Raw genomic sequence first — 23,203 nt, 5'->3', positions numbered from 1 at the left:
GGCCTGGCATGAGGAGGGGGCTGGAGCCCCGGGCACACAGGGGCAGCTGCTTCCATTACAGCAGCTGGCACTCCTGTGGCTGGAACACAGCTCTGCCAGCTGCTGCAGGGTTGGATTGCGCTTGGAGAGTAGAGTCCGGTGAAGCCATTGCCCACATTGAGTGGGAAAAGCAAGAGGAGGTTCAGGGAACCTCTGAAGATGCCTCTGCCCAGAAAACGGCAGCTGCTGTCGGAAGCAGGAGCAGCTCCCACATGCAAGAGGAGCCCATGGAGGTTGACCCTCCACAGCAAGAAGATGAGCCCATGGAGGTGGATCCACTTTGAGAGAAGGACAAGCCCATGGAGGTGGATCCACCTCAGGCAGGGCTGCTGGGGCTCCACAGCAAGATGGCCGGGCTGCCTCCAGCACCGTGGTGCCCGAAGCACTGCAGGACGGTCTGGGGCTCTCAGGGACGCCTCGAACACCCACCTTGCAACAAGCGACACCACCCTTGCAGCTGGAGGTGGCATCACACCGACCACCAGCAGGCTGGGCGAGAGGATCAGCCACTGTTGAGCTGCAGATGAGCCTGGCTTCCCACCTCCTACCCCTACCCCTCATGCCAGGGCATCTCCTCTGCCCTGAGCCCTGGGGAAGAGGCCAGGAGAGGGGCTGCCATATTTTGGCCAGCAGCCCCACAGCACCAGGATGAGTCCCTTGGAGTCACTGCAGGACACTGCCAGAGACCATCGGAGACTGAAGGACACTGCTGGAAATGGCCAGAGACCACAGGATAACACAGGAGACCACAGGACACCGCTGGAGACCACAGGACACCACTGAAGACTGTCGGAGACCAAAGGACACCCCCAGGAGGTGTTGAGGATGCATCTGCATTAGTTGCTTATTTTACCTTATTCCTATTTACTTCAGATGCAATTAGGAGCAACTGACACAACTGAAATCAGAACCGGGCAGTCTGCATCAGGGCTTCAGACAAGCAGGGCCTGATTTCTTCCAAACATGTCTTTAGTAAACATTGCAATTCACAGGTGCAGTGTACACTCAATGCAGGAGACTTGGGACATATTTACAGGGGGCAGTGGAGCACGTTACGCATTGGGGAAGAGCAACCAGGCCTCAGAACTGAAAGCAACATTACTGTGGCAATCAAGGGACTGCAGAAAAGCAGGCTGTATGCACAGAAGGCTCTTCCCAAGTATAAGCAGCTCTATAGGCCTAAAAGACAATGCAGGAGCTGTGCTACACCTTTTTAGCTTAAACCTCTCTCTCCTATGCTCCATCCCATTATACATGCTGGTGACAGCTTTTCCTCATATTTCTCACCTTGCTGTGCAGAAAAAAAGGTGTCATCAGCAGACAGTGGGAAACACAAGTATTGCCACAGTGATGCCAACTTTTATTTTGTGTAGCCCATGTAAGGCACTCACGGTATCAGAAACAGCGTTGGCATTTGGTTGGGCCCAGTCACGTGCAACCATGGGTTTCCCTCATCCTTCTCTTCAACAGTTCCCAGTTACGGAGCTTGGAATGATCGGGGAGTGTTCCAGAAGGCAGAAGCTGCAGCAAGAGCCTCGGCCTCTACTGATCTGGGTTCATGTGTGTGCTCTGCACTGCAGAGACTCCCTGCATCTGGAAGGGCTTCCCTTGGCTACTTCTGCACAGTTGTCAGAGAAGGGACCTCAGTGACATTAGCACAATGTAATAGAATTGCATGTATTCAAGCACCAGCCACAAAGAGAGCAACCAGTGAAAGGCCATGGTGTAACGAGAACAGTGCAAAATTTTGAACAGACGAACCTCCCCTTCACTGATACCTTTGTCTCTGCACTCCTGGAAATGCAGGGCCATGGCCAAATCAGGTGCTGGGAAAAGGTGAAGCAACAAGAGGTGGGAAAGAGCTGCCACACAGGATCAGACTAAAAGTAATTTTGTTCCCTTTTCTGTCTGCAACAGTAACCAGGATTGAGAAGAGGAAGAGAACGAGACAAACATATATCTTGCACATGTTGAGCCTTCCCTACCATTTATTCTCACCACTGAGTGGGCCAGCAACTTACTGGGCTTACAGCTGAACCCAAACTGCGCTGACTGATCATCAGTCTGGAATCTGCCTGCAATTTGTCCAGCCCATCTTCAAACGTATTTCTGCTGTTTGTCTTGACAATCACTCTGGGAACATATTGTGTGCTCAGTATTTTTGTTTAAGCCTTCTATCCGTTCTTGTCACTGTTGTCAGACTTCAGCTGTCTGTAAGTTTCTATCTGAGCCAGTTCAGCTGGTTTTGCTGTAGAGACTGGATGGAGATCAGCATCTCCGGAGCATGGCTCTTGTCATCCTCTGATAAGTGGAATGAATTGTCCTTTGGAGGTACTGCCTTGCTCCGTTATTAAGAAGAAAGCTTAAACACTTTGCTTCTTCACATTATGTGGAATGATTTCCAACAAAAGTGAGCTGGCAGAATCACCCAGGAGATCTGTGGCATAGTGAAAATCTGAGCCCGGTTTTCTCATTTGTCCTCTTCTAGAGTTATCCATACTTCACCTACCTTCTATTTCTAAATAATCCTAAATCTCTACTTTCCTTACTACAGCCATGTGAAATGCAGTTTGTCTACAGTGCAAACGGGTTCTACTGTGGATAATCATAATCTCCTTAATAAGCCAAAACTGTTGTAATCTCATTATGTGTTCAGGATGCCAAGTCCTGTACTTACCGCTACGCCTGTCTTGAAAAGGAGGTAATGGACCGTCTGCGTCACATCTGCGGCATGCATTAGGTTGTGATAAGGATTTTTGTGTTTACTGTAGCCAACCTCCAGAGCTTCCACAAAGGACACCAGGGCAGAAATGGGGATCTGAGGAAAGCAGCACAGACTTAAAAACAAAATAATCACATTTAACTGCTAGCATTTGGAGGGGAGCATTTTGGTATGAGGTCCCAAAGAGCAGTTTGTACTTTACAAATAAATAACCCACAAAAACATCTGAAACAGGCATTCAAGAGAGAGTGAATCCAGGTTACTTTCACAAACTGGCCTTCCCATCCCTAATTACATTATGGACGATTCTATTCCCACACATAAACACACACAAGTAAGTTTACTATGAAATGCCATCTGGAAGACACATGGAGTCTGAAAAGTAACAGAGAGCACTTGACTGATTGCCCCTGGAAAAATATTTCTAATTTTGCCACAAACATTTCTCTGTTCCCCTCACACCCCCCTGGAATATATCTCTGCTTTACTATTCACATTCAAGATTTTCTAATGAAACACACCATACAGCAAGTCTGAGATACTCTATGAAGAGGAGTATCATTTATCAGGCCTCTGGCTTTTCACAGCAAAATCCAGTCTGCCCATCCTACGGGCTTGCCATGCTTTTCTGACTCCAAGAGTAGAACTGTGCACACTCAATAAAATGCAATTCAGAGGATTTCCAGAGAGGAGAGTACACAAGTGGTGTCAGCTGCAAAACAGGCAACTGGCAACACAGGTTCTCCAGTTTCATCTGTTCAAACAGCAAATACCCTAAGGTGTTCATATTTCCATAGTTAGAGCAGGACTGTTGTTCTCTTGGTTACATATCAGGGGAAGACGCAGTTCTAACCAGTAACCTTCTTCAAATATTTCTCATCAGGCATGGGCACTTCCCGAAGAAGTGCCAGAGCCAGATCTGCAAACCCTTTCCAGTCAAACTAAGTGGTGACCCTCAGGGAGTGGAAGTGTCAACAGCAGAAGGGACAGTGGACTATTTGGTGGGGAGAATGGTCAAGATTTGAGAGCAATGTTTCTGCCATCCAAATTTAAACCTGTTCAAAGCTGGAGGTAGCATTTTATCTGCAAAACTCTGTAACAAGTCATAGAATCATACAATAGTTTGGGTTGGAAGGGACCTTCAAAGGCCATCTAGTCCAATGCCCCTGCAATGAGCAGGGACATCTTCAACTAGATCAGGTTGCTCAGAGCCCCGTCCAGCCTGGCCTTGAATGTCTCCAAGGATGGGGCATCTACCACCTCTCTGGGAAACCTGTGCTAGTATTTTACCACCCTATTCATAAAAAATTTTTTCCTTGTATCTAGTCTAAATCTACCTTCTTTTAATTTAAAACCATTACCCCTTGTCCTATCACAACAGGCCTGACTAAATAGTCTGTCCCCATTCTTCCTGTGGGCCCCTTTTAAGTACTGAAATGCCACAATAAGTCCTTCCTGGAGCCTTCTCTTCACGAGGCCGAACAACCCCAACTCTCTCAGCCTGTCCTCACAGCAGAGCTGTTCCAGCCCTCTGATCATCTTTGGTGGCCTCCTCTGGACTCTCTCCAACAGGTCCATGTGTTAGGAACCCAGAGGCTGGACACCATACTCCAGGTGGGGCCTTACCAGAGTGTACTTGAGGGCAGAATCACCTCCCTCAACCTGCTGGCCAAGCTCCTTTTGATTAATTTGAATTTGAAACCAAGCTCTCCTTTTTTGCCTGCATGACTGAGAGTCCTATGAATCTCAGGAGAATTACACCATCATTCCTACAAATTTCCCACAGATTTCATGAGGAAGCCTGTTTGGAATGCCATTTACTTCACAGTGTCCTATTGCAATTAAAAGTACTCCTTAAATGATATTCGGTCTTGTTCACTTGGCAAAGTGCAGTGCCCACGAGGTGTTCACATAGTGCTAAAATTATATTTTGAATGGGAGAAAGAAGGATGAGAAGGAAGTTGAACAAAATCCAAGATGGAAGAAGACACCCATCTTCGAACTACTGACCTTGAAACGGTTGATCAGATCATAGCGGGTGAGAAGTTCATAGAAAATGAATTTCAGTGCATGATCCCCACTGGCATCGTTTAGTGCAAATACATCAAAGGACCACTTGTCCACATTCTGCAAGAGTGGGTAGAAAAAGCAGTTAATATGGTCATCGCTTTTACAATGATAGTTCAATTTTTACCACTTTACATCTATAAATAGAGAATCAGAGTGGCGATGTAAAGCTTTTTTTTTAACTTCTTCAATTCTGTTTAACCAATGCAGAGTCAAATTTACTCACCAGTACTGTATGACTCGTATTTAAGAAGCTTCCATTACAAACACGTATGCTGTTTATTTATTCTAAACATAGCAATTCTGCTCACCAGAATTTTACCTGCAAAGGCTGAATCCAAAACCATAAGAATCCCAGTTTGCTTTAGTACCTGAAACATTGGGACAGCCCTATTGTGGCTGATTTTACCCTTCTCTGTCCCCTACCCATGTGTTACGTCTATGAAAAATAATATTAACTTTCAAGGAAACAGGAGTAATGAAGATATGCTTTTTAATTATATTTAAGCCTCTGGATTTTGCTGTCCCTATAGAGTTCTTCAGACTTTGTGTTGTGAGCAAAGCATTCTGATGCTTCTCTCATGCTTAAAACAGAAAAAGGTGGTTATTTGCAGTAAAAAAAAAAATACAGGCACCTGTGGTCATATTTTTACCACTTATTGATCAAACAACCGAAATACTAACTAACTAGAAGAACTATCTTGTCATACCCAAAGCGCAACTTAGTTCCTTCTGATTTTAATATTAAACCTGAATGGTGATTATTGCAGCTTAAATTGTCCAAAACCAGCATGACCTTAATTTTTTGGTAAAGATAAGTGAGTCCACTGGGGCTTTCAGGAAACTACAGAACAGTAGAAAATCCAAGTAATGTTACATTAAGTGCTAACTATGATATAAGAAACAACCTTTATAACAGAAGAGTAAATATCTAATTCCAGTTGGGAAAGTTCCATTCAGCCATAAATGATATATTAATGCTGCAGTGTGGTTAGTCAAGAGATTGAGGAGGGAAAGTTCACTTCCCAGCTCATAAAGCTGAAGTATAAGGTATAAACCTTCTTGCAGAAGGTTGAGTTCAAATCTCAACTCTTAAGGGAAGGCCATAGGAGCTGACAGCACTCATTACCTAGCAAGACAAAGCTCCTTATCTCAGAATTGGATGTTCCTGAGAGTCTATGAAGCCTTCTCTCCTCCTCCTAGCAACAAAGAGGAAAGGTGCGGAAGGAGTTACAGATAGAAGAATGATCTACAGATCGACCATGCAGCTGCCTCTGGCGCAGGACCAGCTCTCATGCTCTCTTGCCTGCTGAGAACTTTGATGTACTTCCCACAGGGATGTATGCAAATGACTCCCCTTAAACCATATATTAAAGATTGACATCTGTACATTGACGTTTTCCCCCACTTTCAAACTGTTGCAGGTTACTTCCCATTGCCTTGTGGCACTTTCACTAAGAAAGAAAGATGACCACATTTCACACACACATGCACAGCTGCTCTCAGTGCAGAAATCGGGGCTGGCTAAACATAGTGTTGAGTACTGTTAAGGATTAGAGTCCATCTAAAAATCTGCCTATTTTTTTAGCAATACTAAAAATGTTAAATTACATTTACCAAGCTCTTAAAGCTGACTCCATCTTTGTTGTTTGTTGTCATAGTCATGTTCCAGGTAAGGATCCGACTTCAAGTCAAATGCAAAGGGCAGTGACCTTCACCCATACATTTCGTAGGTACAGGATTTCTTACGTTCTGAACAAGACCAACTTATTTTGGTACCAGCTCTCTCCACCATGGGCTGATCTTGACAACCTTGCTACTTGCACAATGTTGATTACATGCTGCTGAGTGTGCCTCTTGTGGAAGTACAGTCCATGGAGAAGTTAATTTAGTGAGTGAACAGCAAAGACGCAGCTCTGCTGTCACCTGTGCCAGTAAATCACCTGCTTGCTGAGCAGCTGATTTTACAAGCTGTGTGGAGCTCACACAATGAAGGCAGGATAGAGCTTCTCCAGAGATTTGTGGCCCAAGTCACAGAAGAGCAATCATAAATTACAGCTTTTCAACACTGTCAGTAGGCATTGGAGAGGCAGAACAACAAAGAGAGGAAAAAGTTCCACCAAGAAAACTGAAGCCCTTGAGCAAACTTAGGAAATGGCCAAGAAAAATAATGCCCAAAGCATCTACTCGGTCAATTTTAAGTATTTTCCTGTTCTTTTAGTGTTTTTATTTTGTAACTATTTAGTCAATGAAGCAAATTAATTTAACACTAGCATGTATATAATAATTTATCTCGGGTCTTATGGCATTGAAAATAATGTCTCAACTATGCTGAAATTTAATTCACTGGAAGGCAATCTTTTCTTCTTATTATCTTCTAGAAATAAAAGGGCTTTGTTTCTTTATATATTTTTCCTGTAGCTAATGTTGTGCTGTTACAGCAGATAAAATTTACCAAATTGTGAAACTGCAGAACAGTACATCAGCATTGTTCTTTTGCACAAAATAATGGTTAACCAGATAGATGATGAGTTTCACAGTAGAGCTATTTAGATCTTAGTGAGGGAGAAATCTTTGCTTTTGTCAAGTCCACAGAAGTTTTGCTATTGACGATGATCACAGCAGCAACATTGTACCCTGAACAACTAGCGGGGAAATCCTCTTAAAACAAACATGAAAGTGTCACAGCTGGCTTAGAGGCTTGCAGCAACACCAGTAATGCTTTGGAAATGAGTGGATTTTACGACCTTAAAAAAGTCTTAACACAGAAGTGACCCTTATATTAGGGAGAAATCTAAAGAGAGGCAGAGCTTCACAGATGTCTTGTGATGGGGGAGAAAAACTGTTTCTTCCCCCTAAAGAGAGCAGGAGAATTGAGGAATGGGAAACTTTCTGTACTACACACATCTCTAGGTCGCTGGCCCTGTAGCCTCAGCCGGAGTGTCATAAGCTGCTCTAATGCCACATACACCCACTGTGGTGTAACTGCAGATAGATCCAAGTTGTCTTACTTCTCAGTTCTGTGTCCTTATTAGCTGGCTACTGCTTCACTTCTTGGGGGAACCTAGAGATGAAGTGAAACACCAGTTCTTCCTAAATGCTCAATTTCATTTCTTTCTGTCTGTCCTTAACCTTGGAGACTTGATTTGTTTTTTAAGCCAACAAGCAGATTCAGGGATAGATGTTATTCTGCTCAACGTTACTGGAAGGTCTGACGTTTTGTAGCCATAGACAAGCAGAAGTCCATGCTGCAGAGACTGTGAGTACAGGTTCTGTGTTCATTCCCTGTGTATTAGCTAGCCCAGAAAATACTGCCATGACAGCACGGGCATCAGAAAAGGCTGAAAGATTCACTTCTAAAGCAGGTAACTACTTCAGAACCTAGTTAATGTGAAGTTCTGTCTCTAGCACTATGCTGCTGAACAGCAGATCACCACAACTTACTGGGTAAATTAACATACTCATTCAAACGTCTGTATGAATGCTATGTATGGTCACTATTCAAATGAGAGACAAGGCTGATCATCCCTTTTGTGGCAACAGGTCTTGCATAATCATGCCCATGTCATGCAGAAAGGCAATAGGCTACTGCTGTAGAAAAATCAGTATCCAATATATATGGAGAGAGATGATGTTAAAAAAAAATTAACTTCTCATCCACTGAAAAAATGAGAGAGGTTATGCACCTAGGACTTGCCCTGCTACCATGCCATCTGCCTTTTTGCAGAAGCTGCAGTATTTCATTGTTTTATTAAAACAAACCTCATTTTGCCAAGCTGATTCCACAGTTTTGTGTTACTCAGTGCAGACGTCCTGTTGGCCACAGCAGCACAAAGAAGAGCACATAGTTAAAAAATAAGCTGGTTTTGATTCCATGTCATGTCAATCCTTGTCCTTATCACCATGACTCTGATTACAGCAATCCAGAACTGCTGAAGAGATGTGTGCGGTACACTCCTACACCCTTTCGCATGCCTAAACCATCAGCTCATTTTACAGAGCATGTCAAGCAGTCAGGTAGTTGTAAGGTTTTTTTACTTGGCTTTACTGGACTGAAGCAAGGAACAAAATGTACTATATTCCATTCAGGAAAACAGAAATTTAAGAAGTATTATTTCAAAGACAGAAGACTTCTTCAAAACATGTAACTCCCATTTCAACCACATCCACTACGAACTCCAAGGCCATCTAGGCAAAGATGTGTTCTCAAAATAGTTTTGGAAAAAAATACACCCTAGAGTGCACAGTGGCCAAGCAGGCGTTATTTCACCCTGAGCAAAATTAGTCAATTCTTTTGTTGTTATTGAGATGTTTTAACTTATTCACGCATGATCAGTTCTCTTCATGACCCTTAATCATTTAAGAACATCAAAAGAGGAGATGCATTCTGTAAAGTTTAAGTCAGTTGAGAGTAGCTGATGGGTCTTGGAGAAACTCAGGAGAAGAGGTACCATCATAGATATGTTCCCTCATAAGGTGGCTATGGGGTGTAGTTCTAAAAGAACAAAGACTTCAGATCCCATATGCAGGAGTGAAGCTAACAGATGTCAGCCTGCAGTTGGAAAAAGGTGTGGATGGATGCTTTGATTCTGTACATGAAATGCAAGTCTGATCATATTTCTTGCATTCAATGGACCTTCTGCAATTCCTCCACAATTTCTTACAAGTTCTACTAACCAAAACAAAAAGAATTCGGTATTCTAACTGTAGGTCCTTCCAGTGTGGAGTAGAGCAGAAAGATTGCTTCATAAGCTTTACATGTAACGTCCCTGTCCATTGCCCCACACTATTGTCTTTTTTTCACCATTGCATGTCATGGTTGAACTACATGCAACATGTAATCTGCAAAGTTGCTGTGTAGGCAGTTGGTTGCTAACTTGTGTTTATAGTCCTGACAATTCCTGCCTAAGACAAGAATCTTGCAATTGTTCCATGGACTGAACCTTTAACCTTTTTTTTTTTTTTCCCCCAGACTATTTCTGACTAATCGGTTTTCCTCTGAAACCTCAAAACTCATAAAAGGGTCATTATTCCTAAACTGATTGTCACCTTTAAGGACTGGAGCTGAGCAATACAAGAAATTCCCTTCTCTCACAGCAACTGCTCCTTGTACTTCTCCATGTCTGTTCATCTGTGTTTTCTTCACTGTGGGAGGTTGTGATTGATTCCAGCACGTAACTAAGTCCTGAGTTTAATCACTGTAATCTAGAACAGAGCCGTAACCTTCACAACCTGAAAATGGCCATAGCCTTGAACTCTATTCTTTCCTTTAATGAAAAGATACTCTCTTAAGCCACTAAACGATTAATGTATGTGAACCAAACTAAATGTCGGAGGGAAGGAAAGGGCAAGTACTAAGACCCCCTTACCAAGTCAAATATCGCAGTGTTATCTTGATGCTTTGCACAGAACCACCCCCAACACCTTTTTATTTGGATTACCTTTAGCACTCCAATTACAGCTGGTGGGTAGCTCAAACCGACCATATTTGAAGTCCGTCTGTACATTCTACCAAGATAAAATAGATAAGGTAACACATAAATAGAATTAAACAAAACCAACCAACCAAAAATCATAAAGAAACAGACCATTACAGGAGACCTTATTCAGCCCAGGAAACTAACTGCAGTTTGGGTTTTTTCTTCTTTCTTGCTGCTAACTTGCACAATATTCTCTATACCATTCTTACTGTACAACTTAACTTGAGGCTATACACTCCCCAGTATCTCATAGAACCTGCCAATATCAGGTCTTCATCAGAGGGAAAGGCTACACTCAAAAAAATGTTCCCCATTTTCCACTGCTGACAAAACTACTGCTCTTTCAGTTCCCTCAGTCCTTGCTGGTCCACATGCAAGTTAATTCTCAATGTACTCTAGAAATCATTTGTTTTCTTCGATGAATCAACTCCAGTTTTGTACAGCTGTTACTTTTGTCTGCATTTTTTTAAGACTGGTATAAAATCTTTTGGGTGTTCGCCATGTGTGTGTGTTTGAGGGAGAGGGAGAGAAAGAATAAGGCAATAATCAACATCTGCAACCATACTAAGCAAAGCACTGAAGTATGTACCAGATTTTAAACTTGTTTTCGGGCCACACTCTGTTTAACAGGCTTGGTGAGTGCAAAAACACTGTCATAGTTAAAATGCCTTTCCACAGGTCACCCATTTTTGCAGCTAAGCAAGACTCCATCTAAAAGGAGATGACAGAAAGTTCTGTTCTCCCATCTGAAATGATCCTATGTGAAGCCTTTCTTCTATTCCTTTTTTCTTTGTCATGTTCTGCACAGATCTGAAAAAAAGTCAGCCTCCTTTGGACAATTAAATTTACCCATTCCCCAAATTACAGAATTTTTTACCCCCTCCTCCCTGCAGTCAGGAGCTCCATAGCCTTCTTTTAAGTGACAATTCAGTCAGAGTCCCTCTGCCTTAGCTCAGGAGAGCCACAACCCTCCTCTCTGGTGCCATACCATATCTGAACACTCCTTCCTTTGGGCCACAGTAATTCAGATCAGCTGGAAAACAGCCTCCTGCAGCCATTACTTTCTTGTTGAGCAAGTCTCCCACTGAGAGTGAGGGTTAATTCAAACTTAAGAGAACCCTTTTCGAAGGACAAATGACAGGTTTAGTCTTATCACAATTTGCTGCCACTCTTAACAAATGTACAGTAACTTTGGTACACAGATAGAGAAAAATCGCCTATAGACATGCCAGAGGAGGCTTCTGTGTGTCTGCCTGGCTTGTGGTCCACTGTCTGATAAGCCCAGCCTTCTGCTGGCAAGATGTCACTGTGATTCTGATGAGCAGTGAAAGGTGCTCTGCTCTTCCATTCCTGTCTTAAGTTTTGCTGTAGAGACCTGGGACCTGCTGTCTTGCATGCTGCCTAAAGTCTGCTGACAGTTCCACATGCCAGCTCTCCTTCTAGCTTGGCAGGAGAATGTCAGCAAAGAGTGGTTACTTGATAAGAAAAGGTAAGATTGGAAGTGAGTCCAAATTGAAAGAAAAGGGTTCAGAAAGTGAAATCAGTTTTATCAGTAGTTTCTGATGTAAATCACAACAGAGAAGGCTGAGAGGACTCAATGGGGTTTTTGAAATCCTCCCTGAGCTCCAAAGTTTTCACATCAGTCTTGGTCTACAGTTCATTCCAGTAATACTATGATACAGGATTTTCTTCTGTTTCTTAGCAGTTCTTCATAAAAAACAATAGACCATGGAAATAAACAGAGGCAGAGGAGGGCTGGTTTGATCGAATTTTAAAATCTGACATTATTGACCTAGGGCTATGCAAAGGTGCATATTCTCTGTCAAAATTATTCCAGCTGTGCTATTACATCTGTTTTTTACTAAGAACAGATCAGTGTGTGCTGTTTCAGGCTGCAATCTATTACTTAATCCCAGGTTTTGAGCTGCGATCCAGATCTGTGCAGAAGCATCATTAGAAGCATATTAAAGTATTTTTCATTCAACAGAGTCATCTCCTAGTTCTTTGAGGTCTTCTGGCCTAAGGTGCTCTCCTCCATCTCCTGTCATTGTGTCATCACGTACCTGGGCAGCTACTAGAACAATGTAATTACATGCCCCTTTACCTTTCCACAAATATCCCAGCTTGTACTGCATGGACAATACTCCTGAAACGGGGTTTTTCCTCTGTCCTTTTGAGCATCATCCCCATTTGCCGCGTGAAGGTGGAAGCCAACCAGTCCCGGACCTCCGACGGCACAGAGTCAGACTGGATGTCACTGAGCTCATCTTCTGTGTCCAGTAAACGCCTAGAAAGGAGAGGAAAAAGATGGGTAAATAGACTCCCTTGGAGAGCATTGCAACATTATTAACAAAAAAGAAATTCACGTATATTCTAATTAAAGCAGTTGTTAAAAGTGTTTAGTTTGTCAGCCCTAATGGAACACAATTGTACAAGTCTTCAACGGATTGTTTATTTTCTTGTACAGTTAAATGTCAGATTGTGAAACTCACTACAAGGCCGACAAACAAGAAGTTTCAGTCTTCTGAAGCACAACTACATAATCATCTACTGACTTCTCATCTTGACTTCATCAATATTCCTGATTTCTCAGCCCTTCAGAGCTCATTTATGGTCATGTCTAACTTCCCAGTTAGTATCCTCTCTTTTCCCATTCTGGTCATCTGAGGTAACTCCACAAGTTCATTAAGCACTGGGGAAATGACACATAACAGAGAGGGGAACTCTTCTGCAACATATTACCAGTCTACCTCTATCATGACCTGCAGTATTTTTTTTTAAATTTTAAAGACTTCATACAAGTGAAAATATTTAACACTATGCAAAAGGAACAGAGGAGTAAGAATTCAGAAACCTTCAGAAAAAGTGGGACACAATTATTATGAAAACATTTCTCCAAGAGAACATATATTACATTTATGATTGCTTTTGATCTCCTCACCTGCCCCAGGAAACTTAAAGAAGCTTTTAGACCAAGGATTGAAGATCTGCTCTAGACAGAATACAATATTCGAATGATTAAAAACATTGTCTGTAAGTAATAAATCTTGGCTAAAACAACTTACCCAACTGATGTATAAATTACAATTTTGTGTCATTGGTGCTAGATGCAAGAAGAGTGCTGATGTCCGTACTTAACTCACCTAGTTTCGTCAATGTATACTGACTCAAGAACAGTCGCAGCATATTCCAAATTCTTCTTTAAGTCTACAACTGAAGCTTCCCCTCTCTCTAACTGCTTTACCAAGGACCGTAACCTAGAGAAAATGAAAACAGAAATCTGATCAGTATAAAGAGAAATAGGTTTGAGAGTGAGCATCAGTTCAAAACTGGATCCGGCATGAGACTTAGCATACGTGATTGGCAAGTGAAAATTTTTGGAAGTCTATGAGGTTCTTTAAGCTATATACAAGAAATCAACAAAAATCACTTTTCAAAGGTCAGTCACAATGATGCCAGGCAAACACCACAATACATTTAGGCTCAAATAAGTCTGCAAGTTATGACTGTCCCCTACTCATACTGAAGTAAGTTAAAATGGAAATCACTTGGAATTTAACACGGGAGCTAGGAGAGGGCAATTTCATTCCAGCTGTAAGAAAGCAGGTAACTTCTTGAGTAGTATCTGCTGGCAAATGTCAGCCATTTATGATGACTGGTGTACACATATGCAAAATTTTATTAAAGTATATTTAGAAATACTATTGCAGAAATACTATACAAGGTTAGGAATTGCTATGATTTTCATTATATCAAGAGGTCACCCTTAGACTATCCCATCTATATTAAACAGAACTCAGGGAAGTATTTTTATCAGGTTACTATTATTATTGGGAGGGGGAACGGACTTTCTAAAACCAAAAATTCATGCAGAAGGTGTCTCTTGTGTCAAAGACAATTAATATATTTGTGCAATTTTCTTTTGTCTTTTCTTCTCCTTCACTCCACTTTCTGTGGCGATTTAGAAAAACAAAAAAGGGAAGAAAGAGGAGAAGAAAATGTAAATGTAAAGAGTAAAATCTAAATATTAAACAATCCATGAATATACATGCTGACAATTAGAAGAACAAAATTATCATTCCTTTAAAAGGACAGTGGGACAAAGATTTGACATGTTGAAACATTTTTGTGAATGTCTTAATCCTTGTTAAACAGCAGTTAAATAAACATTAAGATATACATTTAATAGTGTAGCAGAAATCACAAATTGTAAATTTGTCCTGTTCAAGATGCAAAAATGTAGAGGAGTAGTCATGTCATCTAAAATTTGTCTTCTATGTAGGACTACTCTTCCTCTACAAGGTAATTCAGAGCCAGAGCCCAACACAGGTGCCTGCTCGCACTTTATCAAACATAGTGGGAGCCCAATCTTCTACAGTAGACTTGTACATGAAGTTCTGAAAATAAAGTGAGTATCTCTATTCCCTTGCTGGCACAGTGCCCCTGTGGCACCAGTGTTTTCAGGAGAAATCAAGTCTCCCTAGGGCTGTATTTCATGGCAAGGCTGAGGAGCGGTCAGTCTGCCTGTGTGCACTGCACCACCAGCTCTTTCCAGTTAGGTTTCCTTCCCCCACTTCCCCACATAAACAGTGAGGTTGCAGAGAACAAAAATAATAAAAAAATATCGATTGTTCCTCTGGCTAGGTCACATAAATGCCACTCCTCCTGACAGAGGTACTGCTGATGCACAGCTACATATTTATCTTTACAAAGAATCTTGAGCAAGGTGTGGACCCTCAGTCTCCAGGAGGATTAACTCATATGATTGTCGGCAGTTGCAAAACAAAAGTATTATTCAATACCTCATTCCTGGTGTGAGAATGGACATGAGAAGGTCAGTGACATACAAATACACTGAATGCAATTCTCCTCATCTCTGTAAGGCAGGTGGAGAGCATCCAACTATGACAGCACATTTCCCTCCAACGCTGGAACCCAGCTCAGAGAATCCATGGAGCAACCACAGCTCCATGGACAAGAAACATGGCTCGGTGCTCCCGTATCCCTCTTCTGTGTAACCGCATCACCAGGTGTGAGCAGCAACACATTGTGTTTGATGAGCAGGGCTAGGAAAGATGCTCCCCCAGCCTTCAGGCTGATTCCAGCCTTGGGCACCACACATGTAAGATGAATTCACCTCCTCCCTAGAGCCAAACAATTGATCCCTTCTACCCATTCCCAACTTTTCTTGCCAATGCAGAAGGGGAGTAATAGAAAAAAACAGAACAACTTTCACATCCAAACAGTAAGCACTGGTTCATATGCCTCCTCCCCCTTTCATCCCATTTACGGGCAGTCCAGAGGGACCCTTTAACTAGTTACCAGAAACACTGTTTGTACACAAGCCACAGGAGTTAATATTGCAGAAGGAACATTATCTTTGGCTCTTCCTGACTTTTATTTCATTGATTTAAGCACCTAGCAGCTCTGTGCCACAAGTCATTCAAAATTCATGTTCAGTAATAGCACAGTGAGTAACAGTTGCTTCATGGCACCAACATTCATCATCGAAGAAGATTATGCAGAGTACCGTGTGCATCAATCATTTGGAAAAACAGAAGTGCAGTTGTTATAATAAAACCTTGTCACACGATCAGCCACTCTTGTGAAAAAAAATTACATTGTCTTTGCCTTACCATCTATTATCTATAACTATTTCTGAGTCATTGAGTCACAGCAGCTGTTGCTAGTTACCTTTACTAAATAAGAGCCCAATTATAATTTGTCTTTAATGCATTCCATGTATCTCTATTTTTTGGAAGTAGTCCTAAATGCAACCATAAAGTTAAGGCTAGGCTGTCCCACTGAAAGACATCCAGGCAAATTTATTAGCTGAAAAATTCTGTTTTGGAGTGGCTGAAGTAATTCCAGAATTCCATCAAATTCACCAAACCATTTTGACTGAAATAAAAACATCACTACAAACTTTTAACATGTTTTATTTTTAGGAGCTTGTATTAAAGCAATGGAAGCAGACGGCCAGATGGTGACTTTCTATGTTTACCCTGTAGACCAGTCATTGCAGCAAGGAGTACAGTTCAGTCACATGTACCAGATCACACAAAAATGCTGAGTGTGTCAGGCTACCCACTAAAAGAAACAAGCCGATACAATTATCACAGTCAATGTAAGGAACCCAGTTCATAACTTACTTTGCTTTTAACTGTCTGTTTTCCACAAACAAAATGCTTTTTTCAACCAAAGCATGTTTTGTTCTGTTCTAAAAAAATTATTATAGACTGACCCAACCTAAACTTTCATTGTTTCTTTTTTTGTTTTTTCCTTCTTTTCCTTTCAAGTTCAGAATTAAAACTTTGCACAGATCTACCAGACCTAGTTCCACTAGGTCCCAATGAGCTAGTTGGAGAAGGAGCCAATTCCTGTGCACAAGGAGATCCCAGGCCAGAAGGGAGGTATTAACCATTTCTAATATTAAGCTGTTTTAAGACCATGGCACATGCTACAAGTGAGCCAGGCTGCAGGTCAGCCAAGAGTTTCTCAGATTACGGTCATCAGCACAGCAGTTACAAAGAACTGGTTGGTCACACAATATTAGCTCTAAATCCAGTTGTTTAATTATATTAAGACACAGCTAATGCCTTTCTTAATGAGATTTCCAAGGGAAGCTATTCCTCTGGTCTGCAAATTCTCTGTGAACATGTGCCAAATATTATGGGAAAACATCTGAGAACCTTTGTTCTATGCACAGTTATTTCACATTTTAGTCCTTGGAATAATCCCTTGACTGCCTGAAGGAAAAGCCTGCTCCCGAGCGATCCTATGCATTTTAACTTTCTCTGACCCCACGGGGAGCTCAAGTAGGTGTGAAATCTTGGAAAAGCCCTAAAAGCATCTGCAAACACTCTCACTGAATTCAGCAGAGCAATACATTTGTGTAAAGCGGATGGGTTGTGTCCTCAGTGCAGGTAAGAGGTTGTCCAAAGCTCTGGGTCTTTCTACTGTTTTCCTAAAGTACCAGCTATCATAAGATTCAGGGAGAAAGAAAAAAAATTACTAGAAACTGGGCAACTGAACTCAGTCCATGGAAGTTACACAGCTCAGACCCAAAGCCACTCTAGATCCAAACTGAATAACAGGAAAAAGTGAAGCTGTTTTAAGCGCGTTCTTGAAATGCAAAATTTCTGACTAACCGCTTCAAGCATTCTCCTCTCTGTTATAAATAAAACAGTATCTGTGTACAAATATTTATCTCCTTAGCTAGAGGGCTTGCTTTTATACTGTCTTTTTTTTTTTTTAATAGCATTACATATCACTGCAGAGAAGATTAACACCACCGCAGTCTGGATACCAGTCAGCTTCAATTAACATGCAAAGCACACTTATTGTCTGAATACTTGGGGCAAGTTCCTTCTACTGGTGTAAAGTCTACAAAGCTGCGTGGCTGCTCGCAACATTTCTTTTCAAAGCTTTATGACTGTGACTCACCACACATTTTCAACAATGCAACTCAATCCTTTCCTCCAAGAATCATTCTCATACCATTGGGCCAGTCGAGGAAAAAAACTACTTTGAATACATACGCAAAATTAAAAAAAAAAAAAAGTACTATCATTACGGATTACCAATGATACAATATTTATCCCTGTTTTACTCTTGATATGAACAGCTAAATAGTTTAATATTGACAGCTGAACCTGATTAATGTTTTTTCAACCATGATAGCCTACCACCTGACAGGTGAGGTTTGTAGAAAGCAGAGGGATTTTTTTATCATAGCTGGGAAAACAGGGCAAGCGGTTGAACACAGCACTGCTAGAGCCGGCTAAATACTCTCTTGAGACAATGTTCTTTCATCAATCATCACTAATTCTTTGAGAGCAAAAGCTATTCACAAGTCTCTGCTGAGTCTGATACAAGTTTCATTAAGAAATCTTGCAGTTGAATTTCTTATCAAAACTGAGCCCTGTCGACGTAGCCAAGGTGCTAATCAGCAAGGGGAACCTTGGGCTGAAGTGATTGCTGTTTGGGCTCTTTCAAAACACACTGAAACTGCAGATCCCAGATGGAGGGAATAATCTGTGATACACCAATCCTAAAGAACAGCTCAGTGGGAGAAAGGACTTGTACCCTAGACCAGAAAATCCTCATGAGTGAATTATTTGCTGGGTTTGTGAGTTCAAAAGTTTGCTACAGATATGGCTTGGAAGAAATTATTCCAAGTTTCCTTTCTCACGTCTGAGGAGAAGGAGGAGCAGAAGGTAGATGTGGTCCACATAATACCAAAAAAGGCTTTTCATTTATCTTTCTGTAAAATATGAAAATGTTCTGGAAAACTTGAAGAGATTTGAGCAACATTAGAACTTCTACCCTCACTGATGGTGACACAGCTGGCTGAAATGAGTTCCTGGCTTCCTGCTGCAACAGCCCCAGAAAAGATGTCTCATTCTCACTTCCTTTCAAAGATGTTCGTAGTTCATACACACAAACAAACCTTTTCACAACACTTTAGTCATTCCACAGCTACACCTATACATGAGAATGTCCTTTCTCAACTCCTTTGTTAGAGTTTTACTCATGTACCAAGAACATACGGTACAAGAAAGTTTTGTACAGAGAACCAAATTTTATAGACACTTGACAAAAATGGGTATATATAGCAACAAAACATCAGGCTTCATATCCTGAATGCTGGTTTCATATCCCAGGAGAGACTCTGCTCCTACTACTCCTCAAGTTTCCAAAGCTTTGGAATCAACTTTTAAAACTTCCTTTCAAAGTTTCCTTAAGCAGACAATATCTCATTGCATTCAGTGTAATTCTGACACTACACCCCATGAGCAGTTTGGGGGTTCCTTGTAAGCCTAAAGGATCCTGTAACACTTTCTGTAAGAAATCAGGTTTGCTCTTATGGACTCTCCCTATTCTCGTGAAGTACCTTTATGCTGTTCAGGTGTTTGCTTCAGTCTCAAATATCTCCAGCTTTCACTGGAAGTGGGCATACTTGTAGAAGGTGTTGCAATTGAGTACTAGATAACAATGCAATCTGCCACATCCATATAAGAAATCATCTCTAATGAATCTTGACATGATTAATGCTTAGATACACAATTTTTCCCCCCAATATTGTCAGCATTAACTTCAGTATGGGATACTCTGTTCACGGTCCTGTTCATCACAGAGGTTCACAAGCAAAAACTGGCACACAACGAGATTGATCTCAGTTACAATAAGGTCATTCATTAGTTTTCTGCAGACAAAAAGAACGTCAATACAATTAGACACTAGTGAGGAACACTTTCAGCTTCAGCAAATCCTTGTCACTCTGACTCTGGGGGCATGAATAAGAGGCATCTTGTGCTATCAGTCCGCGTTTATGTGGCTTTTGTTAGTCAAATTACCATTATGGAATGAAAACCCAAGAGAATTATTTCAAAACCAACTCATTTGTGATAACATTCTTTTGATAGCCAGCTCAAATAGCTTTTCTAAAAAAATAAAAACAAATAAATAAATGAAAACAACCACAAGCTTTAGAAATTAACAAAAGAATAATCAGAAGTAGGCCTGACTGCATAAATTTCAGCTTCAGTTTACACACAGAAAGAGACCAAGTGTCGCTGCTACAGGCTGGAAAGGCAAACATCTGCTGAACTGAAAGACAAAACCCTGCCTTCTGATCTACAGTGCATTCCTTACCCCCCTCTAGAAAATCACCATAATTACTGGTAGGAAATTCATGAATAAGTTTGAGAAACAGATGTTCCTGTGCAGCGAACTATAATTAAGAATTGCTACACAGAAATAGGTGTGCATCTGCTATCCCACTATAACGTAAACACTCAATAAATCTGATATTCCAGGGACATACCCATAGTTAGAGAGCACATGCAGACCAGCTAAGCAGCAAGCGAGCGCATGGAACGTCTGCCAGATGCCCCATGACAGTATCCAACTGCCTGCCAGGGTGTAAAGAAACTGCAAAGCAAATGCACAGGATATTTAACACTGCCCAAAAGTATCCCCAGAGCAGACCGCATGCGGTTATGTGGCAGATGCCTCCATAGTTTAGTTTGCACAGCAGACCCTTTGATGCTCCAGTCAAACAGTGGGTTGGTGGGAGGGGTACAGCACACACAGAAAGTCATCCAAAAGCTCACCATGTCTTTTCACAACAGTCAGCAGGTATGATTCATTCCACAGTCCACCACATCTTAGTCTAAGGCTCTGCAAATATAGCATGTGTGAACCACTGAGGAAAAGACACAACCTAGAAAGCCAGTTTCAGCAGTAAACCTTAAAACACAACCGAAAATAGAGTAACTGGTAGCCTGTGACCCAAAGGATTTGTATTAGGCTGGATAGTTATCTTCTGGCGCTGCTTTTGTCTAGAAAAATGCAAGTGACAGCATCCAGAGGAAGAAAAAACGTGTTTGCAAGGAGAAATCACTGAAAGACAGAGCATCGCTACACTGGCATTTTTCATCAGAAGAAATTACAAGCAATTTCCCAAGTAATTGTTTTGCCTTCCTCATGTTTCCTGAAATATCCTTCTTCCTTTGGGCGGGGGGAGGGGGGAAAGTAATCAATTAATTTTGTATTATTTAGAAGCATGAAAATGTAACAATGATAAGTTCAGTGGCCTTGGCAGATGGTGAATGGCTTGTTTCAACTCACCTTAAGTGACATAATCTTTTGACCACATTAGCCAGCTATAAGTGAAATCACATATAGTTTATATTTTCACCTCACAGTCATGAATTACTTCATGGCTATTACAGGAAGACAAGACGTGCCCAAAACATTAGCAAACTTTGGCTTACTGGAGGATTTTCCATAAAACAACAGCCTAAGCAATTCCTCAGCACCAAGTCCTATGAATTACCCTTGTCTCCATCTCCTGCTACTGGAGACTTCTACATACTCTCTTCTTACGTGCAAACCCTCTTCTTATGTGCAAACACACTCCACATTATCAGTTTCTGAACTTTGAGAACTGAGTCAGAAAATATAAGCAGTAAAAAGCCTTAATGTGGGCAAAAAATTGATGTCAGTCTTTGGTGATGTGGTCATTAGAAGTCTTGGTCATGTTTCTTTTTTTCATTCAAGTCAACAACCTCACCTAGCACTAACCTTCCATACAAATCAGGCACACTGATACTCATGGAAGTCAGAGGAGAGGGACAACCAGGATGAGTCACCTTCAGAAAAGCTGTCCCTTATGTATTTCCTCAGGCAAGAGTGCACTGCCTTTCTGAAGCGCCTGCCTTCCACCACTAATGACAGAAATGAGCTAAAAGATGAGTTAGGCAGTCATTGTGGTTTCAGACAGCTGAGATGAGATGACACTTTCTATTGAATAAATTGAGAGCTGAATGAGGGTAAATTTCAGATGTGGGAGAGAAAGAAAAGCTGCTACATTCTGTCTTCACAACTCGCCATCTTCTAACTGGTGTTTCCCAAAGTAAGTTTTCCTTTTGGCGGACTACTTTTTGGGATGCTGGCATAAATTACATTTGTGAGGAAACTGTAAGATCACTGCATTTGTTGAAAATAAGATCCAAAGACAGCAAATGAAGTCTCCCAGAATTAAGCCTTTCCAAGTCATTGGCACCTTTTATAAAAACTGACCTCAGTTATGTCAGCCACAAATCTAACAATTTTTAATTCGCATCTTTAAAAATAGGTACCTGAACTGAACCATCTAAATTTGCATTCGAGGCAACTAACATATACTGTCAGTTCAGTGTTGATGCATCTAATGACGCAATCTCCTTTGTTTTATACAGATGGAATCTTTTTCTTTGAAACCACAATTATCACATTTCTGGGTCCTTGAACAAAGTCATTCTTCCAAATAACGCTGGCAGATTGCTTTGTGCAGATTTGAATGTCAGAGCTCCATGCTGACTCCTTATTTAATGCTCACTGCAGAGATCAGGAAGAAGTTCAACAGATAATTTCAAAAAATTCCATTGTAATCTTAGTTGTCCCCCATCTGTTACCATTAAAATATCCACAGGCAGAAACTCTGCAATTATCATATTCTTTCCAGTTCCTAAAATCAATTACATTCCAGAGCAGCTTGTAGGAACCCCCAGGGCAGTTAGGCAAGTGCAGATCAGAGTCTATGTGCAGCGTGAAGTTCAGGCACAAATATGTCCCTGCCTCATCTTCAGAAATGACCAGCAAGCCAAGGCAGGAGAATGGGTTCCCAGGCTCCTTCCTTTCAGACCACCTTCAGCCATCAGCACTTCACAAGACCCGGACAAAGGTACATCTCACTTATATCCCACCCACTATGGGAAGAAAGGCACAGATAAAAGTCAGTCTCCTGTATGACCTCAAAGCTCTTTGCTGGGTTTGGCAAACTTTGGTTACTTTGATGGACCCCTATGTTCCTCTAGATGACTAAGGCAGCTGCATGTTCTTGAAGTCATCATCACTGACTCCACTGGAGACAGAATCACAGAATCGCACAATGTTAGGGATTGGAAGGGATCTCAAAAGATCATCTAGTCCAATCCCACTGCCGGAGCAGGAACACCTAGAAGAGGTTACACAGGAAGGCGTCCAGGTGGGTTTTGAATGTCTCCAGAGAAGGAGACTCCACAATCCCCCTGGGCAGCCTGTTCCAGTGTTTGTCACCCTCACTGAGAAGAAGTTTCTTCTCAAATTTAAATGGAACCTCCTGTGTTCCAGTTTGTACACATTACCCCTTGTCCTATCATTGGTTGTCACCAAGAAGAGCCTGGCTCCATCCTTGTGACACTCACCCTTTACATATTTATAACCATTAATGAGGTCACCCCTCAGTCTCCTCTTCTCCAAGCTAAAGAGCCCCAGCTCCCTCAGCCTTTCCTCATAAGGGAGATGCTCCACTCCCTTCATCATCTTTGTGGCCCTGTGCTGGACTCCCTCCAGCAGTTCCCTGTCC

The 23,203-nt window shown here is 41.6% G+C and overlaps 1 protein-coding gene across 2 annotated transcripts in view; it reads right to left on the bottom strand.

Moving 5' to 3' along the window:
* The window catches only part of PDE1C (phosphodiesterase 1C), a 422,458-nt gene that overhangs the window by 106,982 nt on the left and 292,273 nt on the right, over window positions 1-23,203 (bottom strand). For both annotated transcript variants that reach the window (XM_065628628.1, XM_065628629.1), the window contains 5 exons: window positions 13,452-13,565; window positions 12,413-12,595; window positions 10,270-10,336; window positions 4,772-4,888; window positions 2,717-2,857 (listed from right to left, as the gene is read on the bottom strand). In XM_065628628.1, the coding sequence (XP_065484700.1) occupies window positions 2,717-2,857; window positions 4,772-4,888; window positions 10,270-10,336; window positions 12,413-12,595; window positions 13,452-13,565 (622 nt within the window). The remainder of the gene's footprint in view (window positions 1-2,716; window positions 2,858-4,771; window positions 4,889-10,269; window positions 10,337-12,412; window positions 12,596-13,451; window positions 13,566-23,203) is intronic.

Source organism: Caloenas nicobarica, chromosome 2 (assembly GCF_036013445.1).
Source record: "Caloenas nicobarica isolate bCalNic1 chromosome 2, bCalNic1.hap1, whole genome shotgun sequence".
Taxonomy (NCBI): domain Eukaryota; kingdom Metazoa; phylum Chordata; class Aves; order Columbiformes; family Columbidae; genus Caloenas; species Caloenas nicobarica.
The sequence above is the reverse complement of the archived record's forward strand: the minus strand, read 5'-3'. Positions and strand labels throughout refer to the sequence as shown.